This window comes from Tiliqua scincoides, chromosome 1 (genome assembly GCF_035046505.1).
Source record: "Tiliqua scincoides isolate rTilSci1 chromosome 1, rTilSci1.hap2, whole genome shotgun sequence".
Taxonomy (NCBI): domain Eukaryota; kingdom Metazoa; phylum Chordata; class Lepidosauria; order Squamata; family Scincidae; genus Tiliqua; species Tiliqua scincoides.
The window spans coordinates 299,209,001-299,232,554 of NC_089821.1; the positions used below are offsets into that span (position 1 = coordinate 299,209,001).

At 44.9% G+C, this 23,554-nt stretch overlaps 1 protein-coding gene and 2 pseudogenes across 6 annotated transcripts in view; 1 reads left to right on the top strand and 2 right to left on the bottom strand.

Moving 5' to 3' along the window:
• The window catches only part of EVL (Enah/Vasp-like), a 173,922-nt gene that overhangs the window by 81,711 nt on the left and 68,657 nt on the right, over positions 1 to 23,554 (top strand). For all 6 annotated transcript variants that reach the window (XM_066629016.1, XM_066628997.1, XM_066629026.1 and 3 more), the window contains exons 2-3: positions 20,333 to 20,501; positions 22,261 to 22,441. In XM_066629016.1, coding sequence (XP_066485113.1) covers positions 20,333 to 20,501; positions 22,261 to 22,441 — 350 coding nt within the window. The remainder of the gene's footprint in view (positions 1 to 20,332; positions 20,502 to 22,260; positions 22,442 to 23,554) is intronic.
• On the bottom strand, positions 14,527 to 14,646 carry LOC136638292 (5S ribosomal RNA; annotated as a pseudogene).
• LOC136638321 (5S ribosomal RNA) lies at positions 18,784 to 18,897 on the bottom strand (annotated as a pseudogene).

A 23,554-nucleotide genomic window follows, 5' to 3' on the forward strand; every position in this document is an offset into this window, starting at 1 on the left:
ATTTTAGAACTTCTTTCTTTAATAATCTCAGTTTCATCTGATTCAACTGCCGCACTAACAGTCCAGTCCTATGTAATACCCACATCAATGTTGGCAACCTTCAGTCTCGAAAGACTATGGTTACGCGCTCTGAATGGTGGTTCTGGAACAGCGTCTAGTGTGGCTGAAAAGGCCAATTCGGGAGTGACAATCCCTTCCACACTGGGAGCAAGCGCAGTCTGTCCCTGGTCTGTCTCCCTGGCTATGGGCCTTCCTTCTTTGCCTCTTAGCCTCAGACTGTTGGTCAAGTGTCTCGTCAAACTGGGAAAGGCCATGCTGCACAGCCTGCCTCCAAGCGGGCCGCTCAGAGGCCAGGGTTTCCCACTTGTTGAGGTCCACTCCTAAGGCCTTCAGATCCCCACATGGTGATGCAGCAACACCGTATCCCGTGGTGGAGTTTTGGCATGTAGAGGCTCCTTGAGATAACGGAACATTTGTTTCTTGCCCTGGGGTAAGCCCCAGCAGCTGTCATGGGTCAACTCAGCTCTATAGCTGGCACAAGTCTGCTTTGACCCGTGAAGACGGATAGATCCTGGGAAGAGGCATTGCTGCCACCTAACCCCCACCCCCAGGGCCTAGGAGAGGGAGTAAAGGGGGTAATTTGTACCCAGGCCCAAAGTCAGAAAGGGGGCGCAGGAGTACAAGGAGGTGCCCAGAAAGTTCCTGGGATCTTACGTTTTCCTATCTCACCCAAACTCACTGCCTGCATTGATGCTGGGGGCACAGCCACGGGCATGCAGTGGCAACTGCACACGCCCAGAAATGCAGCCATGACCCTCCCTAACACAGTGTCAGATCTGGAAGGAAACTGGCCTGCTACCATAGCTCTTTGGCTCTTGGATCCAATAACCATGAAGGAGCGTATAGGAGCTCAGGGACACAGCTGCAGGGCTACAGCTGCTGCAGAAATGTGTTTTGGTGCACACAGGACACAGCCCATTCTCGTGTGAGCCTAAACACGATGATGCTAATGTTCTGCAATAGATTTTCTATATGTCAAAGATTTTAGAGAGACTTAGAAGCGTGTTTGGTTTTCCATATTATGCATCTAGCTGCCAATGCCGCATGGTCAGGTAGACCAGGGCTCTGCATCAAGAAGTCTGGTAGACCTGGGCTCCAAAGACTATTCAGGCTGTCAGCACCCCCGTCTTATTCTGCCCCCTGTTCTGCCTGGCCCCACTGCCCCCTCCCCCTTTGGGAAGGGGCCCCAAAGAAACTTTGTACCCCCTGATAAAATTCCTCTCAGAGGCCCTGCCCACCCCCTTCCTGGGCACAATCCTCCCTCTTCCCCATCACCATCCTGTTCCATCCCCTGCTCCCCTGTTCTGTCTTGTCATGTCCCCACCCTCTCCCACCGTGTCCCACCTCCCCAGTCAACCTACTTTAGTTGATGGCTCTATGGCCATTTGCCAGCATGTGGGAAGCCACTCCGGCCACCCTGCCGATGGCCAGGCATTGCATACTATCTGAGGCTATGATAGCAGTAAAGCAGTCACCTCCAGCATAACACATGTTCTGCCAGCGACTGGCCTGCATAGGATTGGTCCACAAGTTATCCCATTATAGGCCCATCAAATTTAAACCTGATCACAGTCAATTTCTCAGTATACTCCATGCCATTAATGGGAAAGACCCAAGTCAAAGGCTACGTTTAATAAAAGTCCCTCCCACTGATTTCCCAATTGACAATATCATGATGATGTTTTATTTCCTGAAAGCAAGGCTTTAGTCAGCTGTAACTAACCTCGAAGCAGGCGGTGTTCCTGAGATTCACCATTGCCATGCACTGTATCTCAGTAAAGTCACAGCAATCAGGGCAGCATCACAAATGTTGGCAACCTTCAGTCTCGGAAGACTATGGTATCGCGCTCTGGATGGTGGTTCTGGCACAGCGTCTAGTGTGGCTGAAAAGGCCGATTCGGGAGTGACAATCCCTTCCACACTGGGAGCAAGTGTAGTGTGTCCCTGGTCTGTCTCCCTGGCTATGGGCCTTCCTTCTTTGCTTCTTTGCCTCAGACTGTTGGCCAAGTGTCTCTTCAAATTGGGAAAGGCCATGCTACACAGCCTACCTCCAAGCGGGCCGCTCAGAGGCCATGGTTTCCCACCTGTTGAGGTCCACTCCTAAGGCCTTCAGATCCCTCTTGCAGATGTCCTTGTATCTGATGGCACACCATCCAAAACAAGACCAAGCCACCAAAGATCCTCTGATATGTCCTATGTATTGCAGGCTCTTGGTCTGTAGCGCTTTCCTTGCACTAGTTCTCCATAGAGGAGATCCTTTGGGATCCGGCCATCATCCATTCTCACAACATGACCAAGCCAACAAATATGATCCTGGATTTTTAATGTCCTCAATTATTTCAGAGCTCTTGGGTATGAGAAACATTTTGCTAGTCTCAGGAACCTGAAAGCTGGAGCCTGCTGCAGTCCCCTTGTGAAACTGCACAGTCTCTATGGAAGAGGATATAGTGCAATCCTATACATTACTACTTAGAAGTAAATCCTACTTTGATTTGGGCAGATTGTTGTCCGCTGCCAGCCAGGTTTCAATTCCAAATTAAACAATCACCTTCTTAGGACTGGGGAGAATGGATGATGGCCAGATCCCAAAAGATCTCCTCTATGGAGAACTCCTGCAAGGAAAGGGCCCTACAGGTAGACCACAGCTGCGATACAAGGACATCTGCAAGAGGGATCTGAAGGCCTTAGGAGTGGACCTCAACAGGTGGGAAACCCTGGCCTCTGAGCGGCCCGCTTGGAGGCAGGCTGTACAGCATGGCCTTTCCCAGTTTGAAGAGACACTTGGCCAACAGTCTGAGGCAAAGAGGCAAAGAAGGAAGGCCCATAGCCAGGGAGACAGACCAGGGACACACTACACTTGCTCCCAGTGTGGAAGGGATTGTCACTCCCAAATTGGCCTTTTCAGCCACACTAGACGCTGTTCCAGAACCACCTTTCAGAGCGCGATACCATAGTCTTTCGAGACTCAAGGTTGCTAACGACGACAGTCGGGGTGGGCATGCCAGGCTGAAATGAACCCATTCAAACCCATGTCCCAGGTAGCTTCTAATGACTGGAACGACAAGATTACTGTCCCTGTCTTAAGACCTTTTGAATAATGGTCCCAGAACTGCATGTGCAAGTCTAGCAGCCCAATCATTTCTGCATGATGTAGCAGGCTGTCCGTCATGTGGGTAGATTGGCGATGGGGTGGTTTGGGCTGGTGGTGGACCAGGGATGGATCTTTGCAACAGCAACATCCATGAGATCCTGAGCTCTCATCCTGGGTCTGATGCACCCTCTTTGCCCTAGCACATCTATGCCAGCAAAAACTTGGTGTAGATCTGAATAGGCCAATAGGAGACCAGGGAATAGGAGACCAGGGAATAGGAGACCAGGCAGAGGAGACAAGTAAAAATTTCCTTACTTCTGTGCAAGAAGAAAGGGGGAATCAAAGCATTCCACAGACCTAATGAGGGCCTGCAATTCAAACTTCACTAAGAAGGGGGAAACAACTCTTGTTTCATCTACCTCCATTTCCAATTAAACAGCATCAGGAATGTAAAACTGATATTGACTTGCTTGAGCGAGGCACCCCAATTATCTTTAACTTATCAGACATTGGATGAGGAGCTCATCCTGACTCCATTTGCTCTTGTTTAAGGCAGTGGTTCCCAAAATTTTTCGACTGGTGGCTCCATTGACCTATTGGGCCATTGGCTATGGCTCCCCATTAGGACTACAATCCTACACACTCTATAAGGTGGTGAGTTTTACACGATGATTCCGTGGCTCCCCTAGCTGGCTTCCGCGGCTCCCTGGGGAGTCACGGCTCACAGATTGGGAATCCCTTGTTTAAGGAGATACAAACTGCTTATAATTGGCACCTGGCTGTTTTTGGCAGAAGGATTTACAGGTTTAGTAGTCCATGGGAGTACCTTGAGAGCATAAAAAAGAGAGAGCATAAAAAAAAACCCTTTCACCCCAAAATCCCTTATCTTCTGAAATATGGAGGAGGCTTTGCTGCTAATTCAAACTGTGCTGCCATGAGACATTGCAAAAAAACTATCTGAGTCTACAGCCTTTGCTGTATACATTATGATTTCGTTAAAACCTCTGCTAACTGGGTAAGAGGCACTTTTTTCAAGTGGGTGCTCCTCTTTTTAGCAGGGGGAGAGTAACTGGCCCACCTCACCCCAGCAGTGTCTGTTCGAGTGGCTGTCTACTGGTGTTCTTTTTGCATCTTTTTTTAGGTTGTGAGCCCTTTTGGGACAGGGAGCCATTAGTCATTTGATTTTTTTCTGTAAGCCCCTTTGTGATCTTTTTGTTGAAAATAGGTATATAAATACTGTTAATGATGATGAAGATGATGATGATGATGATGGCGCAGAATGTATGATGTGCCTAAAAGTGCCTTTTTTGCAGATCCGATGGTGTTATTTCAGTAAGCTACCGTTGTTTAAAGTAGTTTGAAAATTTTTTTGAGATTGTTCCAAGTGCCCAGATGACAATGGGGACTATTTTGGGACAGGGAGCCATTAGTTATTTGATTTTTCTCTGTAAACCGCTTTGTGAACTTTAGTTGAAAAGCGGTATATAAATACTGTTAATAATAATAAATAATAATAGCTAAAGCATTTCACTTTTTAAAAAATATTGAAAGTTGTCCTATAAGCCCTGGTTCAGGCAAGAGCCTGTGAGCAAAGCTGTACTTGGCAAGAAGCTTTTGTATCCAGAAGCTGCTACAGCCTCCAATTTTCTCACCCTTCCTTTGGCAGCACCCAGAGTCGTCTTTGACTTGCAACAGCAAAGGGTGGAGCAAAATTTGCCACTCACTGAGATTTCCTTCCAGATTTCTTTAACTGTCTCTTGCTTTAAGACAGTTAAAAAGGCCAAGTGCTGGCAGAGAAAGGGAATTGAGAGGGTGGATAGTGCTGAGAGAGTGTTGAAACAGAGTTTTAGTGGGAATCGCTGGCCACTACACCAACCTTGCTCATGTTAACCAGGGCTTAGTCAATTACAGTCTTAGTGGGTACTGAAGCAACGTGTCTGAGCCTACTTACCCAAGAATGTGCTATACTTATGCCCAAAGCCTCCTGAGGTGGCATTCCCAATGCTGCCCCTCTGAGCTAGAAATTAGCAGAGCTCTAGGATTTGGTGCAGAAGAGAGACTCTGACATTTGCTTTGGCCAACTCATGGTCTGTTTTCTTTCCATCTTATGCAGCTTTGAGCTGTTGCTGAGTGGTGACTCACTTGGCAATTTAGTTTTTGTCAAACCCTTTCTGCAACCACCTTTCCTTATCTCTGTCCCGGTTGCTCATGCCAGCACAATCTTTCACCGGCTGAAAGCTCAGCAGTGCATAACTGATATGAACCACTCCCAGGGGTGCTGCCCTGTAAATGTCAAAAGCGTTGATGTGTCAATTGGGTAAAGAAGTGAGAAGACAGACAATGGCATTCCAAATTTTCATGCCTCCTGGACCCACCTGGTCTAGGATCTGCACCTTTAACGTGCCCTAAGTTCTCAGATGACACATTTAAGCTCATTGACTTGGGTGACACAAAATGCATCTCAATGAAGCACGCGTATTGTAGCCTCAGTTCAATAGCTCACTGCAGATTGTTTTGTTTCTGTCTAAAAATTAGCTGCTTCTTTAATGCCTCCGTGGTAAAATGAAGTCATTTAGGTTTCCAGTGACAGATTAGCTTCGTTGAACTTCTGCCAATTTAACCAAAGGCTTGCTTTTAGTTCATTTTTTATTCTTCATTGATATGGTTGTGGCCCTTGGACTGAACTGGTCAAGGTGCTCAACAAGATCAGGTTTGCAGCTTGGGAGTGATCCTGGAACCAGCATTGCTTCTGGAGGGCCAGCTGAAGGCTGTGCCAAGAGCACCTTCTTACCAGTTTTGGCTGGTATAAATAGCCAAACTTCTTGAAGTGAACGGACCTGACTGGTTACCTCTCAGTTGCACTGCTGTAATACACTTCGTAGTGCTGCTCTTGAAAATAATTTGGAAACTCCAACAGGTTCAGAATATTTTTGGGTGTTAGCTGCAGTGATCATAAAGCACCTCTCTCTGTGGATTGCATTGTTTGATAGGCTAAATTCAAGGTACAGGTTTTTAAACTACAAATAGCTTAGGAAGACAACGTTTAAGAGAATGCCTTCTCCCATTTATACTCCCCTCTACCATGTTAAAATCAGTTGGAGAGATGTTGCTTTGGGTCTACTACTCTCTGATGTAAGATAAAGGACCGAACTAAGCCTGACTAATCTTTAACAGATGGGTTTAAAGTAGGAAGTGGACCAGAAGTAATTCTCTAAAGCCTTTGCTAGGGAAGGGTCTATTAACTGTAATAGCAGAGCACATGGTTTTTGTGCAGACGATACCAGGTTCAGTCTCTGGCATCTCCAGGTAAGACCAATAAAGATTTCTGCCTGAAAACCCTGAAGAACTGCTACCTGTTAGTGTCAGCAATACTGAGCTAGATGGACCAATGGTCTGACTCAGTGCAAGGCAGCTTCCTTTGTAAGCTCTAGTTTAGAACATTAAAGGGCTAGTCATGTCTAGTTTAAGTTCTAAGAGGCAATGACAATGGAGGAGGAATGCTGTGACGTGCTTGTGAGCTTCCTAGAGGCATCTGGTTGGCAACTGTGGCAATTAGGATGCTGCTTTAAATGGATCTTTGGTCTGATTATATATCTGGACTTTCAGAAGGTGTTCGACACGGTCCCTCACCAAAGGCTACTGAAAAAACTCCACAGTCATGGAATTAGAGGGCAGGTCCTCTCCTGGACTGAGACCTGGTTGAAGACCAGGAAACAGAGAGTGGGTGTCAATGGGCAGTTTTCACAATGGAGAGAGGTGAAAAGCGGTGTGCCCCAAAGATCTGTCCTGGGACCGGTGCTCTTCAGCCTCTTCATGAATGACCTGGAGAGAGGGTTGAGCAGTGAGGTGGCAAAGTTTGCAGACGACAGCAAACTTTTCCGACTGGTGAAGACCAGAAGTGATTGTGAGGAGCTCCAGAAGGATCTCTCCAAACTGGCAGAATGGGCAGCAAAATGGCAGATGCGTTTCAATGTCAGTAAGTGTAAAGTCATGCACATTGGGGCAAAAAATCAAAACTTCACATATAGGCTGATGGGTTCTGAGCTGTCTGTGACAGATCAGGAGAGAGATCTTGGGGTGGTGATGGACAAATCGATGAAAGTGTCGACCCAATGTGCGGCAGCAGTAAAGAAGGCCAATTCTATGCTTGGGAACATTAGAAAAGGTATTGAGAACAAAACAGCTAATATTATAATGCCGTTGTACAATCGATGGTAAGGCCACACCTGGAGTATTGTGTCCCATTCTGGTCGCCACATCTCAAAAAGGATATAGTGTAAAAGGAAAAGGTGCACAAGAGGGCAACTAAGATGATTACTGGGCTGGGGCACCTTCTTTATGAGGAAAGGCTACGGCGTTTGGGCCTCTTCAGCCTAGAAAAGAGACGCTTGAGGGGGGACATGATTGAGAATTACAAAATTATGCATGGGAAGGATAAAGTGGATAGAGAGATGCTCTTTACACTCTCATGTAACACCAGAACCAGGGGACATCCACTAAAATTGAATGTTGGGAGAGTTAGGACAGACAAAAGAAAATATTTCTTTACTCAGCGTGTGGTTGGTCTGTGGAATTCCTTGCCATAGGATGTGGTGACGGCATCTGGCCTGGACGCATTTAAAAGGGGATTGGACAAATTTCTGGAGGAAAAATCCATTATGGGTTACAAGCCATGATGTGTATGTGCCACCTCCTGATTTTAGAAATGGGCCATGTCAGAATGCCAGATGCAAGGAAGGGCACCAGGATGCAGGTCTCTTGTTATCAGGTGTGCTCCCTGGGGCATTTGTTGGGGCCGCTGTGAGATACAGGAAGCTGGACTAGATGGGCCTATGGCCTGATCCAGTGGGGCTGTTCTTATGTTCTTATGATGCAGCAGAGCTGCTCTTATGTTTTCAAGTTAGTCATTGAGAGGCTCAGTGCTTTTGACTTTCTCTCTCTTTGGAACAAATAACAGGTGTATAAGCGGTTGACTGTATGTTTGTTGCCAGTGGGGGGGCATTCCCCCCATAGCTCAATACGGTTTCTATTCAAACATGGATGTTTGTGTTAAGTGTATTTTAACTAGTCTCTTAATCTTTCTCCACCATTGTAGCTTCATTTTCTTTGATAAAAAGTTGTCCAGTTCATGCATGACCTCTTTGGAGGCTGCAAGTTGTGGCTTCTAGCCCCGTCTCAAGAACATGCTAAAATTAGTGTAGCAGGTCAACCCCACATCCTGTGCAACGTCACAACCTTTCTTTATACCTTTTAATAAACAAAAAGCCCCAAACAAAAAGAAAAAAAAACAGCCAATGCGGAGAGAGGTTTATAGTGGTCCTTTACTTGATTCTTTCAAGTACAGCAGGTTATGATTTTCCATAGGTTTGGAAAAAGTATTAATCATGTTATGTGAGAGATGGTGTTACCCTGATCACTTGTAATGCATAAAAACAGAATTTTGGTTAACCAATAGAACTTGTACCTGCTGGGCTTTTCTGTAAGATGGAGGAAGGGTCTGTGTTTTCAGTTGCCCCTTGAAATGCATGATTTGAGTGGTCCATACTGCTTTCAAGCGAAATTTTGTGGCTGAGTTACACAGGCCTACAAAATTGAGGGTTAGAAAAGTTTTTCCGAAACTTTATTGTGGTTTGATATGAATTTGGGGTGCCAATTCCAAAAATGGTATCCGTTTTGCCCTATCTCATTTAGTTTTGGAGATATAGTATAGCCTCATTAGTGAATGGTTCAAGCAGCTTCCTCATGAGGAAGCCATGGTGTAGGCTTCCTTATGAGGAAGCTGCTTGAACCATTCACTAAAGAGGCTATGCCGTGTCTCCAAAACTAGACGTGATAGGGCAAAACAGATGCCATTTTTGGAATTGGCACCCCAAATATACCCACGAATTGGTGTAACGTTTAAGGAAGCAAAATGTGTGTTGGCCTGTGTTATCTGTGTTAGACCTGACTCAGGAAGACCTTGGCCTTGTTATAGCTGTATCACTTACCACTGGCTTGTTCATATGAGGTACTGTATTGCTGGAAGGCAGTGGTTCTTTTCTGATTCAGAAGCAATAAGCACATCAGTGGGTAAAGCAAATGCTTTACACATAAGCAGCATTAACAATGTCCAGGCAGAACAGATAACATGCTCGCTCCCCTGAAGCTGTGGGGAGCACCAGTTCAGCAGCAAGTGACTCCTGAAGGCTGTGGTACGTGCAAGACCTTTCAGGACGGTCTGCGCTGATGCTCCCGTATCTGATTTCATACATTGCAAACAGCTATTGAGAAAATTCTGCTGCTGCCATACCTCATTCAAAGAGGTGATAAGTAGCTGAGCCTCCACTTGGTATGGAATGACTCCCAGACATCAAATTTGTGATGCTGCCATTGGCACTGCTGATTCTTCAGGTAAGTAAGCTGGGCATCCTTTCCAACAGCTTGCTTTTCAGAAGTTTCCCCCTCACTGGGGCACACTGCAGCATCTCCTTAGGAGACCTTCCTGTTCTTTTAAGGCAGTGATGTCACCTTCCTGTTGCACTTTCTTCTGAGAGGCTTCTAATTGTTCCCACAAAGCATGGTGAGCTGGACGCTTTGCATTTGTATCACTGATTTCTGCTCCCTGTGTTTGCAAACATTTAAGCACCACAAATGTGTGTAAGGTCCACCTTTTTCTGCCATCTCAGATTCCTAACACGTGGAGTTAACAGAGGATTTAACTGGTTCAGTACCAATATGCCCTTGTGCCTGGGTTAGGGGGGAATTGGCCCCTGTTTGTGCTGGGTTCTTCTTTTGGCCTCCCAACTGGGACGTAGGAGGATGGGCAAGGTCTGGTTGGGAGGCCGTCTGGGGGGGGGGCGCAGAGCCTCTCTGGTGCATGGGGGGAGAGGGAGGCACAGACCAAGCGCAGCCCCTCAAGGGCCTTTCCCTGGGCTGCCTGTGACGTTTGCCACACAGAAAGACCTCTTGCATTGGAATGCCCAGTGGGGCTGGATCTCTGACTGGGGTCCCGGTCCTGTGCCTGTCTACTCAGAAGTAAGCCCATTCTAGTTAATGGGGCTTACTCTCTGGTAAGTGTGGATAGGATTGCAGCCTGGGCCACCATAATGTTTTGACAAGGAAAAGGCAAGCCAACTATCTAAGGTGGTGACTGAGAGTCCAATTCTAGGCATATCTGCTCAGAAGTAAGTCCCATTATAGTCAATGGGGCTTACTCCCAGGACAATGTGGATAGGATTGCAGCCTTAGAGCCCAATTTTAGGTATGTCTATTCAGATGTAAATTCCATCGCTGCTTTAGAGGGACTATCGTTCAGCACATGAGCCACTTGGCCCCAGGTTTTGTGCCTGGACAGACTGAGCTGCAGTTTAATGGCCCACATTAAACACAGCATTCCTCCCCAAAGAGGAATCACTTTCAAATTCTGCCAACTACGTCAATTGTATTTGCTAGGGGAAAAAAAGATTATTTTGGAATTTGGAAGCAAGAAGTGTATCAGTGGGTAAAGCAGATGCTTTTTATTGATAACACATAAGTCAGTGGTTCTCAACCTTTTCACACTGGGACTCACTTTTTAGAATGAGAATCTGTTGGGATCCACCGGAAGTGATGCCATGACTGGAAGTGATATCATCAAACAGGGAAATTTTTCACAATCATAGGCTGCAATCCTACTCACACTTACCCAGGAGTAAGTTCAATTTACTATCATTGTTAAAACAATATACATAGTAACTAGTTAAAAGTACAAATCTGTAACTTTCTCCAAATGCAGTCATATACCATGGGAGCATCAAGTCTAATAGATTAAAAACAAAATATTGAAGTGAATGGCGAACCCACCTAGTGGGTCCCGACCCACAGTTTGAGAAACACTGAAATAAGCAGCATTAACAATCTCAAGAAAACAGACAGAACAGATGTCTTACACCCCAGTCGCCAGCTCCTGGCGCTCCCTGTAGCTGAAGGGGTGTAAGCAATATTATTTGTCTGTTGCTTTCTTGAGGTTTTTTTTTTAACACTGCATATGTTTTATCGATAAAAAGCAGCTCTTCCTGCAGGAGTGAGCAACCTCTAGAAACATGTGGGAGAGGCTGGTTCTTCTCCTGCACTTTCTCAAAACACCTTGCACGAGGCCAGCAGCAGCCATTGCTTTTGCGACAGAGGTGAAGAAAAGCCAGTACACAGTGCAGAGGAGCTATGTAGAAGCTTGAACGGAAGGTCCATCAAGGCCCTTTCGCTGCTCATGGGAGAGGCTCTCGTTCCCCACGCAGCAGTCTTACTGCAGTGTCAAGAATCTGAGTCAAAATTGGAGCAGTTATTTATGGCTCAGACTTGACTAACACTGAATACTGTTTTAGCAGTAGCTGCACCCATAATATTGTTGATATTAATTCACCAGGCACACAGTCATTTTAGGCTGTTGGCTTAGTTTTGTCTTCCCAGACGGGCAGTGTCTCTCCAGCAAAGAGACCTTTTCCATCCCTGCTATGCAAGATCCTTTCAACTGGAGATGCTCAGGACTGAACCTTCTGCTTGCATGGCATGTGCTGTACCACTGAGCTGTGGCCCCTAGACCTGGTGGAGGTCTTCTTCCTTCATGATGAAGTCTGTTTTGCTCATTGGTGTCTTAGGGACACTGTTAGGAACATCTCTTGTTTTAACTTGGTTGAAATGAACACGAACCACAACACATTTTCATAGTTGTGACCATCAGCTCTCACCAAATATTCTCTGAGGCAGAACACCCGTGCAGACGTTGGCACGTGTTTGCTGCTGTCTCAAACTGTAGCATATCATTCTACAAAGGATGTAGCATATCATCCTTTGTAATGCATAGGGATGCAAAGTGTATAACTATGGGCACAATCCTAACCAGGTCTACTCAGAAGTAAGTCCTATTCTGTTCAATGGGGCTTAGTCTCAGGAAGTCTCTGTGCAGCATGGCCTTTCCCAGTTTGAAGAGACACTTGGCCAACAGGCTGAGGCTAAGAGGCAAAGAAGGAAGGCCCATAGCCAGGGAGACAGACCAGGGACAGACTGCACTTGCTCCCGGTGTGGAAGGGACTGTCACTCCCGAATCGGCCTTTTCAGCCACACTAGATGCTGTTCCAGAACCACCTTTCAGAGCGCGATTCCATAGTCTTTCGAGACTGAAGGTTGCCAACACAAAGTCTCAGGAAAGTATGGTTAGGATTGCAGCCAGTGTCATTGCTCTCTGAGCTGTCCTGCTCAGCTCCATCCCCCAGAGTACCGGGGTTTAGGAAACTCAGAGCTTAATTGTATCTCTGTATTTCTATATATTACAGGGAAGAGGGAGAGGACAAGGCAGGGGCTGCTCTTTTCAGCACGGGTCTGCCTTTGTAGTTGATGTCTTCTTTTGTTCTCAGTGGTGTTTATACTGGAGATGGTTCTGGAGGATTGTGTCTCAGGGGCTGCCATGTATTTTGAAAAGATAAATGCTTATTCCAGTGTTCTCCCTTAATAGCTAGTACTCTACAGTATCCCTATTGTTAAGTTGGCATGACTGGAATTCTTCTTGTGGGATGCTTCATTGCTTTTTCTTCTGGGTGGCCATTGTGTTTGTCCATTTTGAGTATGTCATAAGAACATAAGAAGAGCCCTGCTGGATCAGGCCAAAGACCCATCTAGCCCAGCTTTCTGTATCTCACAGTGGCCCACCAAATGCTTCAGGGAACACACCAGACAACACACACAACTTGCGTCCTGGTGCCATCCCCTTCATCTGGCAATCAGAGGCAGCCTACCTCTACCTTGCACGTGCCTACCATGGCTTGTAACCTGTGATGAACTTTTCCTCCAGAAATTTGTCCAATCTCCTCTTAAAGCATGTCCAAACAGCAGCTTATGCTTTAAAATACAGCCCATGCATTTTTTCCCCTTTTCCTACTTCTGGCTTGTGAGTCAAAATCCTTGTTTTCTCTTCAGCTTTCTCTAAAGCACTCATCTGCATTTATAGTACAACAGAGGAGATTTTTCTATCCTTAGACCTAAAAGAAGTGGACAGTCATTTTACATAAACAGAACCCTTCTGGGTTAGACTGTTTCTAGATAGACATCTCATTTCTACCAAGCCAGATTCTTCCAGGAATCAAGCAGGGCATAAAAACAACAGACCTGTTTTGCTTCTCCTGCTTCTTCTGCCCAGCAGCAGCTATTCTGTTTTTAGAGGAGTGCTGCTCTTGAACATGAAGGTTCCATTTAGTTGTTGTGGTTGATAGCCTTGAGACATTACTAGGGCTCATTGCTAAGGTGACTGTAAGGGTAAAGGCTGTGAGACTATTTTTAGAGCTGTGAGACTATTCTGAAAGTACCTTTACTGTGATAAATCCAGACATATCTTTCTCCTGAGTCAAGCTTCAGGAAAGAAAAAATGGTTTAGCATAGTGGTTCTCACACATTTAGCACCAGGACCCACTTTTTAGAATGAGAATCTGTCAGGCGCCACCGGAAGTGATGTCATGACTGGAAGTGACATCATCAAGCTGGGAAATTTTTCACACTCCTAGGCTGCAATCCTACCCACGCTTCGCCAGGAGTAAGTCACATTTGCTATCATTGTTAAAAGAATATACGTTGTAGCTTGTTAAAAGTACAGGTCTGTCACATTTTCCCAAATGCAGTCACATACCATGGTAACATCAAGTCTAACAGATTAAAAATAAAATACTGAAATGAACGGGGACCCACTTGAAATTGGCTTGCGACCCACAGTTTGAGAAACACTGGTTAGCAAATCTAAAACTGAGACTGGTTATTCCTAGTGCTGGTTGATGGGCTTGCATGATGGCACAAGAAACTTTACCCATCTGTGGAGCAGTTTTACACTTTGGAAGAACATTTCAGCTTTTCTTGGAGGGTGGAAGAAGCTTCCTTTTTAAAACTGTGGCAAAACTCATGGAGATACATGCAATGCTTAAAAATGTTTTTCAAAAGCCGATGGCCCACCTAACGAACAAGCATTTGTAAATGCTTAGCAAACCATAGCAGTTTGTGAATTTTCTTTGTTAAAAAGCAGTATATAAATATTTCAAATAGTGATATCTAATAACATAGAGAGCTGAGCCTGTGTTCAGCTGGGTTGTCATTTGACTTGTGAAGCTGGGCTCAACCCTCATTTGGGCTCAATCCTTTAAGATTTCTCTTTATACCGGGTTTGCACCTTTTTCAGCCTGACTCTGGAATTGTTTGGACTATCTGTGGGTTTTAGCGCTAGTGCAAGACTTACCTTTGCAAACTGAGCATGGCAGTGCATATCTAGTCTTAATTTTTATTTAAAAATTTAAAAACAGTACAGGAAGTACACATTAAATTGGCTTCACTTTTCCAGCAGCAAGGTTGGTTGGCAACCTTCAGTCTCGAAAGACGATGGTATAAGACTACAGCACCCGGTATTCCCAGGTGGTCTCCCATCCAAGTACTAACCAGGCCTGACCCTGCTTAGCTTGCGAGATCAGAAGAGATCAGGCATGTGCAGGGTAACAGTTGCTGCAAACAGCAAGGTTATTCTCCCTTCATTTTATATTGACTAGATACGTGTGATACTGTTGTTTTTCTTGCTTGAGGATTTGAGGTCTATTCTTCAAATTCCAAGAAAGTGGTAGGCACAAGTTTTTCAGTCCATATCCCCTGTAGCAGCAGCGGCCCTGCCTCCTTTCTTTCCTCAAACCTGTGCCAGCTAAAGAGCTGGCACAGATCTGAAGAGACCCATTGCAGGGTGGGAGGTGTATGGAGGAGAAAGGGGTTTAAATCCCCTTTTCGGCACAGTTGCTGTAGTAGGGGGCGAAAATAGGATTGGACCATCTGAATTGTGTCATCTTTGTCATTTTACATACCAGCTTGAGAACTTTCCTCTGCTACTTTGGTGCCCATCTCAATGTTCCCCCACTATAGGAACTACTTAAGTTACTTATATTATTATGCTTAACATGCTTGTTGCTGCAGTGAGATTAGAGGGGTGTATGCTGATGTTTTGGATTTATTAATTGATTTTTAATATGATTGTGTATTTATATAGTGTTTTTATGATTATGGATGTGTTTTATTGTGAATTTGTTATCCACCTTTAGCTTTCGTAAGGTGGGATATCTTTTATAAATCAGTGGTTCTCAAAGTGGTGGGTAGCCTGAGAAGCACTTCCATTGCCCCCAAAGGGGCAAGGCAGCAATGCTATGTGTTGTTGTTTTTAACATAGCTGAATCCCTGCCTGTGTCTGGGAGAGTGTGGGGAGCAATGATACTGACAAAACATGATCGGACCCACTTCTAGTTTCGTGATCACAACTTTTGTCAGTGTTTAGAGACTCAGAGAACCTGACGGAGGACTCCGTGGGGCTCCCCGCTCCCCCTCAGATGCTGGCAGGGATTCAGGCATGTTTTAAAAAGCCCCTATGGCCCCTGCAGTGGCACAATCCTGGAGATTGCATCTCTGTTTTCCACCCCACACTCACAAAGACTTATTCCAGTCCTCAAACTCCCAGAGAGTTTGAGAACCAGTGAAATAAATAAATGAAATTGTGACTGTAGCAGAGTTAACCAGGATTTCTGCAATGATGCAGGCAAGGCATTCCAAGGTTCACATGGGAAAGAAATGATGGCATCAGACTGTGGAAAATGCCCAGTGCTTATGTGTGGTCTGTGGTGTGAATGTCTCATGTGGCCATAAGAAATCCACATGCTAGTGAATGAGACTGATCTGCAGCAGCTGCATTAAGACAGATAACCCTTTTTTTACAAAACAGCTTCTGTTGCTTAAGGCTTTACATGCTCTCCTGCGTGTGGCAACCCAAATCATGCTTTTCAAGTTATGCTTTTCTATTTAGAGAAATCTTTTGAATTACGAAACCTTGAAACTATTTACAGATGGGTCCAGTATTGTGCATTACTATTGATGTATTCAGTGCACACTTGAAAAGCCGAAACGGATTATGTCTGCACCACTGAAAAGCTTTCTTACAGCAGCTTGAGCTAATTCCAGTGGGCTGCGCAGGCACACCCAGGCTTTTGCTATGGTAATTTGCTATGCTTCCCTAGCAGCAATAGTGGCCCAGTTCATGTGTCCGTGGGTGCGCTTTATTTTTGACTTTTTCATCCCATCTTTCTATAAAAAGAACTATCCAAAGCAGCAGACAGATACAGATTGGAGGAAAAAAATCATATACCAGATTTATCAAGGAAACAAAATGCAGGGTATCTCAAGAAAATGCACACACTCTCTATTGTGTCAAATTTATTTATGCTGTAATTCACGCTTACTATAATACTGCAATTCAGTGGTTCCCAAACTGTGGGTTGAGACCTGATTTTTGGTGGGTTGCAAAACTGAGAAGGAAAATGTATTGAGCTGTATGGAAACTGAAATGGAGCAGCACATGCACATTTACTCATGAGTATGTGTGCTCCGCTCTTACTGAAGGCCAGGTGAGGGAGTGGTCCCAGTGTGGTCCCAGTCCAATGAACATGGAGCTCAATAAATAAACGCTCCAGAAGGAGGCTCCCACATTAGTAAAAAGAATAAAAACAGAGGCTTGAGCAGCTGGTAAAGTTAAACTTTTTTTTAACTTTGGATAATTGCCTGATCCTGTCTCATTTGGCCTATAAGCAGGTCAGGATATGTAAGGCTCGTCTTTATGTAGCCTTCATTGATTTGAAAGGTGCCTTTGATTCTGTGGATAGGGAGCTTCTTTGGGCCAAGTTGGAAGACATGGGGATTGATAAAAGATTACTGCTGCTGGTTAGGTCCCTCCATCTAAATACCTCGTGCAGCGTTAGATGCTCCTGGAGGGGGAATCTAACTCACTCCATCATCACTAACAAAGGGGTCAAACAGGGCTGTGTCTTGGCCCCAATGCTTTTCAATCTATTTCTAAATTATCTTCCCCCTTCCCTGAAGGAAGTAGATGGCCATTGTCCAAAGCTTGGCACAAGCCAAGTGCCGCTACTTCTGTACGCGGATGATGCAGTACTGATATCTTGTACTAGGACTGGCCTGAAACGTCTGCTCAGTCGTGCCACAGAGTATTTTTTGACCAACAAATTGCAGATCAATTATGCTAAATGTAAGATAATGATATTTGCTAACAGATGGAAAGCTTTTAAGTGGTCTTGTAATGGCAACAAAATGGAACAGGTTAAGCATTTCAAGTACCTGGGTATCAACTTCCATTACAGACTCACTTGGGCTTTTCATCGCAAGGCAGTGCAGAACGCATCCAAACTAGCTTCCTCAGCCATTTTCCTTTCTTTTTCACCTGCGGCAATGGTTATGTTCCGGCCGCTCTGGAGGCGTTTAAGGGAAAGGTTCTTTCCCAGGTTCCTTATGGCTCTCCTGTCTGGCATAAGGTTATTAACCAACCACTAGAACGCATCCAAGCCTCCTTTTTACGGAAGATTTTGGGGTTACCCAGGTGCGTTCCCTACTCGGTCTTGTGTCTCAAGGTGGGGTTAATTCGACTAAGGACTACTGTATGGTTAAGACTTCTGAAATTTTGGTTTAGGATTTTATTTAACCCCACCTCTTCTGATCTAATGCAACAATTATTATCGGATCCAGTCCTGCCTATAGAGATCACTGATCTTCTAACTAAAATTAAGTCAATAGGGCTGGACACTGCAGAGCTAGGTATGATTGGTTGTGATGCAGCTTACAGAATTGTCAAAGGAAGAATTCTGGATATTGAACAACAAGAGCTGTTTAGTGCCGCCAGAACCACATGTTCTCCACTCCATCTTCATATTCCAGTCAGTTTTGGGAAACCAGCCTCCTTCTTTTACCACCTGGTGTGCCCACAGGCCCGGAGAGCTTTCACACTGGCAAGGTGTAACACTCTTCCATCAGCCTTGTTAACAGGCAGGTTCAGCGGTATCCCCTACTTAGAGAGGAAATGCAAGTGTGGTAGGGATTGCGTTGAGACTTTAATGCATACCTTTTTTTACTGCCTGCTGCATGTTGTGTCACGCAAGAAATTTCTAGGTCCATTGCTAGCTAGGATGCAGGGCTGGGAGGATTCAATAATGCTTCAGTCTCTCCTTTCCACTCCTGATCCTGAGACTCTGGATAATGTTGCTTCCTTTTTATCTGGGGTAATAGCCAGGCAGAGCCCTGGGACTCTGGGCAGTGACTGATGTTTATGCTTATGTTGTGTTGTGTTGTCCTTGTATATTCCTGTTCTGTTCTGTTCTTTCTCTGTATTTTATGCCAATAAAGGTCTTACTGAACTGAACTTTATTGAGCTGTATGGAAACTGAAATGGAGCAGCACATGCACATTTACTCATGAGTATGTGTGCTCCGTTCTTACTGAAGGCCAGGTGAGGGAGTGGTCCCAGTGTGGTCCCAGTCCAATGAACATGGAGCTCAATAAATAAACTTTCCAGAAGGAGGCTCCCGCATTAGTAAAAAGAATAAAAACAGAGGCTTGAGCAGCTGGTAAAGTTAAACCTTTTTTTTTTAAAAGTCTTGAATACTTAGGTGGGTCCTGATACAGTGTTGTTTTAAAAAGTCCCGGTGCTAAACGTTTACCCTGCTTTGGAGCAGTTCAGGAAAGGTTTTGCCAAAGACATGACTATCAGTCAGTTTGAGTGAGAACAGAATTGAAATGGTTGGCAACCTTCAGTCTCGAAAGACTATGGTATAAGCCTACAGCACCCGGTATTCCCAGGTGGTCTCCCATCCAAGTACTAACCAGGCCTGACCCTGCTTAGCTTCTGAGATCAGACGAGATCAGGCATCTGCAGGGTAACAGTTGAAATGTTGTTTTCAAAAACCTGTTAGTTATTTAGTATACTGATCCAAAACCGACTTGTTCTGATTAGTTTTTTTATAATTCCAACTTCATGTTAATTTGGGTTGTGAAATTATTTTATTTTAGTGAAATGTTAGTCTCGTGTGTATAACTGGGTTGTTATGGCTGCTTTGTATTCTACATTTAAATGGGTTCCAATGGAATATTTAGAGGCTATTTAACTTCATAGATATTTATGTACTGTATTCATTTATGCACTGCTTGTCACCTATATAAAAATATGAAAACTTTAAATAGGATTTTAAAATATGTCACTAACTAGTGTTTTACAGCCTCTCTCTCGCTCTCTCTCTCTCTCTCAGTCTGTGTGTGCGTGTTTCAATTGGCAGTTACAGAAACTCTTTCCAGGGTCAATGAGGCAGGTTTTCCTCAGCTTCAGTGACATACCCAGCAGTGCTTGTGTGCGTTAGATCTCCAGTAAAATAGAAAGCTATACTGACTAAACTGAGTTTATTGCAACAGTGCTGTGAGGTTGAAGTCACTTTTGTCTTTTCATTGCAATAGGATCAGCTTTAAAAAAAAACAAAAAACCCCACAATATCTAAATGCATTTAATTAGCAGGACTCATAGTGGTAGACCGCATGCTTTACACATGTAAAGTGACAGGTTCAGTTTCTAGCACCTCCACTTAAATGGTTTCAGATGTGGTGCTAGAAAAGCCCACTCTCTGAGACTTTGAAGAGCTTCACGGTACTAATGTCTCACTCCTTAGACGTTTCCATACTCCTTATATGTTTCCAAATATATGGTGTGAAGGCCTGGGTGAAACTGGAATTTGGGGTAGGTGTTGGGGTCCCTGAAGTTTTGCTCCCTCCTCTCCATCTGTGTTCCTTTGTGTTGTTGCCAGGGCTAGATTGGTGGTGGCCCCCTTCATTCCCATGCATGGGAGCCTCATAGTGATTGCGTAGAGGGGGTTCATGGACACTTGTTTCCTTCTCTGCAGGGCTGGTCTGTTCTGTGTCCCAGTGCTTGCTGACCAGTTCCCTTGTGTAGGCTCTAGCCAGTTCCCACGCTCCACCATGCCACCAGCTGTCCTCACCACTGGCCAGGACTGGCGCCTTTATTTCCTGCTGCATGGACCCTCTCCCTCCTTCCAGCACCACCCCTTCTCCCATGCTGCCTCCGCCCTCTGTATCCGAATTGCCAGAGCAGCCAAACCATGGCAGAAACAATCTCTGGAAAAGTGGGGTACAAATATTTTAATATTTTCTCAGATCCACTCCAAAATGGGTTGGCCAGCACTGGAATGGTCGACTTGCCAACACACACTTTAAAGTTCATAAATACATTATTATTATTTTCTTTCTTGCTGACTATGACTGTTCCATATATTTCAAGCTTGCCATTGATTTACAGTTATGTTTTTTTCCCCTCTACAGTGAACAGAGTATTTGCCAAGCCCGGGCGTCAGTTATGGTCTATGATGATACCAGTAAGAAATGGGTGCCAATAAAGCCCGGCCAACAAGGGTTCAGCCGAATCAACATCTACCACAACACTTCCAATAACACATTTAGAGTAGTTGGAGTTAAACTTCAAGATCAGCAAGTGAGTAACTGTGGTTTTTACAGTTTTCTCCCTTTATGTTTTTAAGTGAAACTCACAGCCCTATCCTACTAGTGCGTTGCGCCGCTGGAACAAGACAAGTATTCTGGTGGCAAAACACACTTTCTGGTGGTCACAAAGCATGACCCACTGGAGACCACGAGCTCCACGTGTCGTTATTCTGTGGAACTCCTTGCCGCGGGATGTGGTGACGGCATCTGGCCTGGATGCCTTTTAAAGGGGATTGGACGAGTTTGTGGAGGTAAAATCCATTACGGGTTACAAGCCATGATGTGTATGTGCAACCTCCTGATTTTAGAAATGGGCTATGTCAGATGCAAGAGAGGGCACCAGGATGAGGTCTCTTGTTATCAGGTGTGCTCCCTGGGGCATTTGGTGGACCGCTGTGAGATACAGGAAGCTGAACTAGATGGGCCTATGGCCTGATCCAGTGGGGCTGTTCTTATGTTCTTATCCGATGACCAGAAAGGAGGTATATAAATACCAAGTTGTTGTTGTTATTATAAACAGAGCAATAATTCATACTAAGCAGCCAAAATTCTTAGAAACTACATTTCCCAGAATTCTTTGAGCTCCCAATGCTGCTTCATAAATGTCACAGTAGCTGCAGACCTCATGTATCCAACATATTTCTACCCTGCCTTTCCCCCACATATGTGGGGGTACCATCTCATTACTGCCATTACTGCTGTGAGATACGGGTAGCTGGACTAGATGGGCTATGGGCTGATCCAGTGTGCCTGTTCTTATGTTCTTAAGGTGACAAAAGCCTTTCTGTTTGTTTCAGAACAAGTGCACTGATCTGTTTGGTGTCACTTGCTATGTGGTAGTGATAAACTTCAATGATTAAATGAAGCATTGTATGCAAAACCTACGTGTGATGCACATTCTCATTGCTGTTCACTAAGTTAAAAAGAAACAAACAGCAGACCACAGGAATACCACCCAGTGTTTTTGCTTCACAATGTTTGGCTCTATAGGAGAGTGTTGTTGTTTTTTTAAACTATTGAGGTAGTGCGAAACATGGAAGAAAGCAATATTGTGTATTATAATTAAACATTTCAGAATTCTTGCTTAGGGCCTGATCCAGAGCCCTGCATGCCAGCTTATCGCTGGCACGCACTGTGATGGACCCAGCGCCGGAGCTAGCCCAGAGTGAGTCCGCGCTGGGCCAGCTCCAGCACCAGGCCCACATTCCACTACCCGGTGGCTTACCTGTACCACCGGCTGGTGGAGAGGTGAGTGAGGGCATGGGGGGGGAGCGGGGGGAGGCATTCTGAGGCAGGGTGTGTGGAGAGAGGGTGGGAAGGAGGCGTGGAAGAGGAGGGAGCAGGGCGGGATGGGGCAGGAGGTGGCAGGACCAGCAGCGCTCAGCTCCACCAGATCCTGAGCCCCGTGTTGAGCCTTGTGGCCAGAGATGAGGCTTCTTGATTCTGCGCCGACTCAAGAGCTGCCGCAGAATTGAGTAGCCCCATTGCAGGTTTACTTCCCTTACCCGGGATGCTCTTCTTTGTTCTTGCATCTCTCTTTGTTTCAGGATACAAAAACACAGGAAAATATTAAAACATACTGCAAGCATACTTTGCAGCCTAGTATCGAAGGAGTCTATCCTGCTTTCTGTGATAGCTTCAAGGCAATTTATCAGTAGAAGATGTTCTTAATTTCTCTCTCTCCTGCAGCTACTGCTGGCTTGCTTTTTTTCCTGTCTCTTTAGCATTCATCTCTTCCCTTTCAATTTTAGGTAGTGATTAATTATTCAATCGTGAAAGGGCTGAAGTACAATCAGGCAACGCCAACATTTCATCAGTGGCGCGATGCGCGGCAGGTGTATGGGCTGAACTTTGCCAGTAAAGAAGAGGCAACCACGTTCTCAAACGCAATGCTGTTTGCTCTGAATATCATGAACTCACAGCAAGACGGAGGTAAGACAAAAGGGATCACCGTCTTGCTTTTATTCCACACCTCTCTGTCATATAGTGCTTGTTGTCATTGTTTATTAGTCTTCTTCAGTGTTTGTCCCGTATGGTGGCTGTCATTGTTTATCAGTCATTAGTATGGAATCTATTTATGTTCTAAAAGAATAAAAATGAAGACGGATATTGTGTTTTTTGTGTGGTGAAGGCAGTTTAACTGCTTTCTTTAAAATGTACATTTTTCTTTTCTGGGGTGAGCTTTAAACATACCAGTTTTAAAGATATTAAGCATAATGCAGGTTGAAAAAGAAATATCCAACTTGGGAGAGCAGCAACTGGCTAGCGCCAATGCAATCATCCACCAGTCTGCCTCACCTTTCTTCTATATTGGAGCCAGATCAGAATGGGTGGGAGGGGCCAAACTGCAGCCACTGTGCTTGGACTCGTGACCCACCAGTGGGTTGCTACTCACACTTCCGGAAGCACTGCTATAAATGCTTTGTAAGTCTTTCATCTAAACCCTTTATAATTGTTTTGTGTTACTTGAGTGCATAAAATAGAATGGAGAAAACTTCCACTTTCCTTGCAATATTTCTGATCATCCTCCTGGGTTGGATCTTTCCTGCTGAAGAACCATTTCAAATAGCTCTCCATTTTTTTGCCAGCTATGTGCATTTATGTTCTGCCAGTCAGCACCCAAGTTGTTTCATTTAACTGGCTGTTCAAAAAAGCAGCTACAAAACCGCAAGTCGAAGGATGATGACAGGTTGTTGTTAACATATGTTTTGATCATTTTATTGTTTTATGTATTAGTTCATGTTAATAGATAAAAGAAATATAATGTTCATAATGTCTACACTTTATAACACAGACTTGGAACCTGATAGCAACAGGGCCGAGGAAGCATGCATAGAATTGCAGTCTTAAGTTGTATATAGATGCTTGTTTCACTGGAGACTTTGGTGCAAGTTTCCCTACCACAGCATGGATACTGTGACCCTCTTTACAAATGCAGGGGTGGAGGGGGGGTGGTAGCAGGAATCTCACTACAGGGAAAATGCCTTTTGGCACACACCTCTTGCAGTAGTGCTGGTTATACTTCTCAAAGCTTGGCTTCTCTGT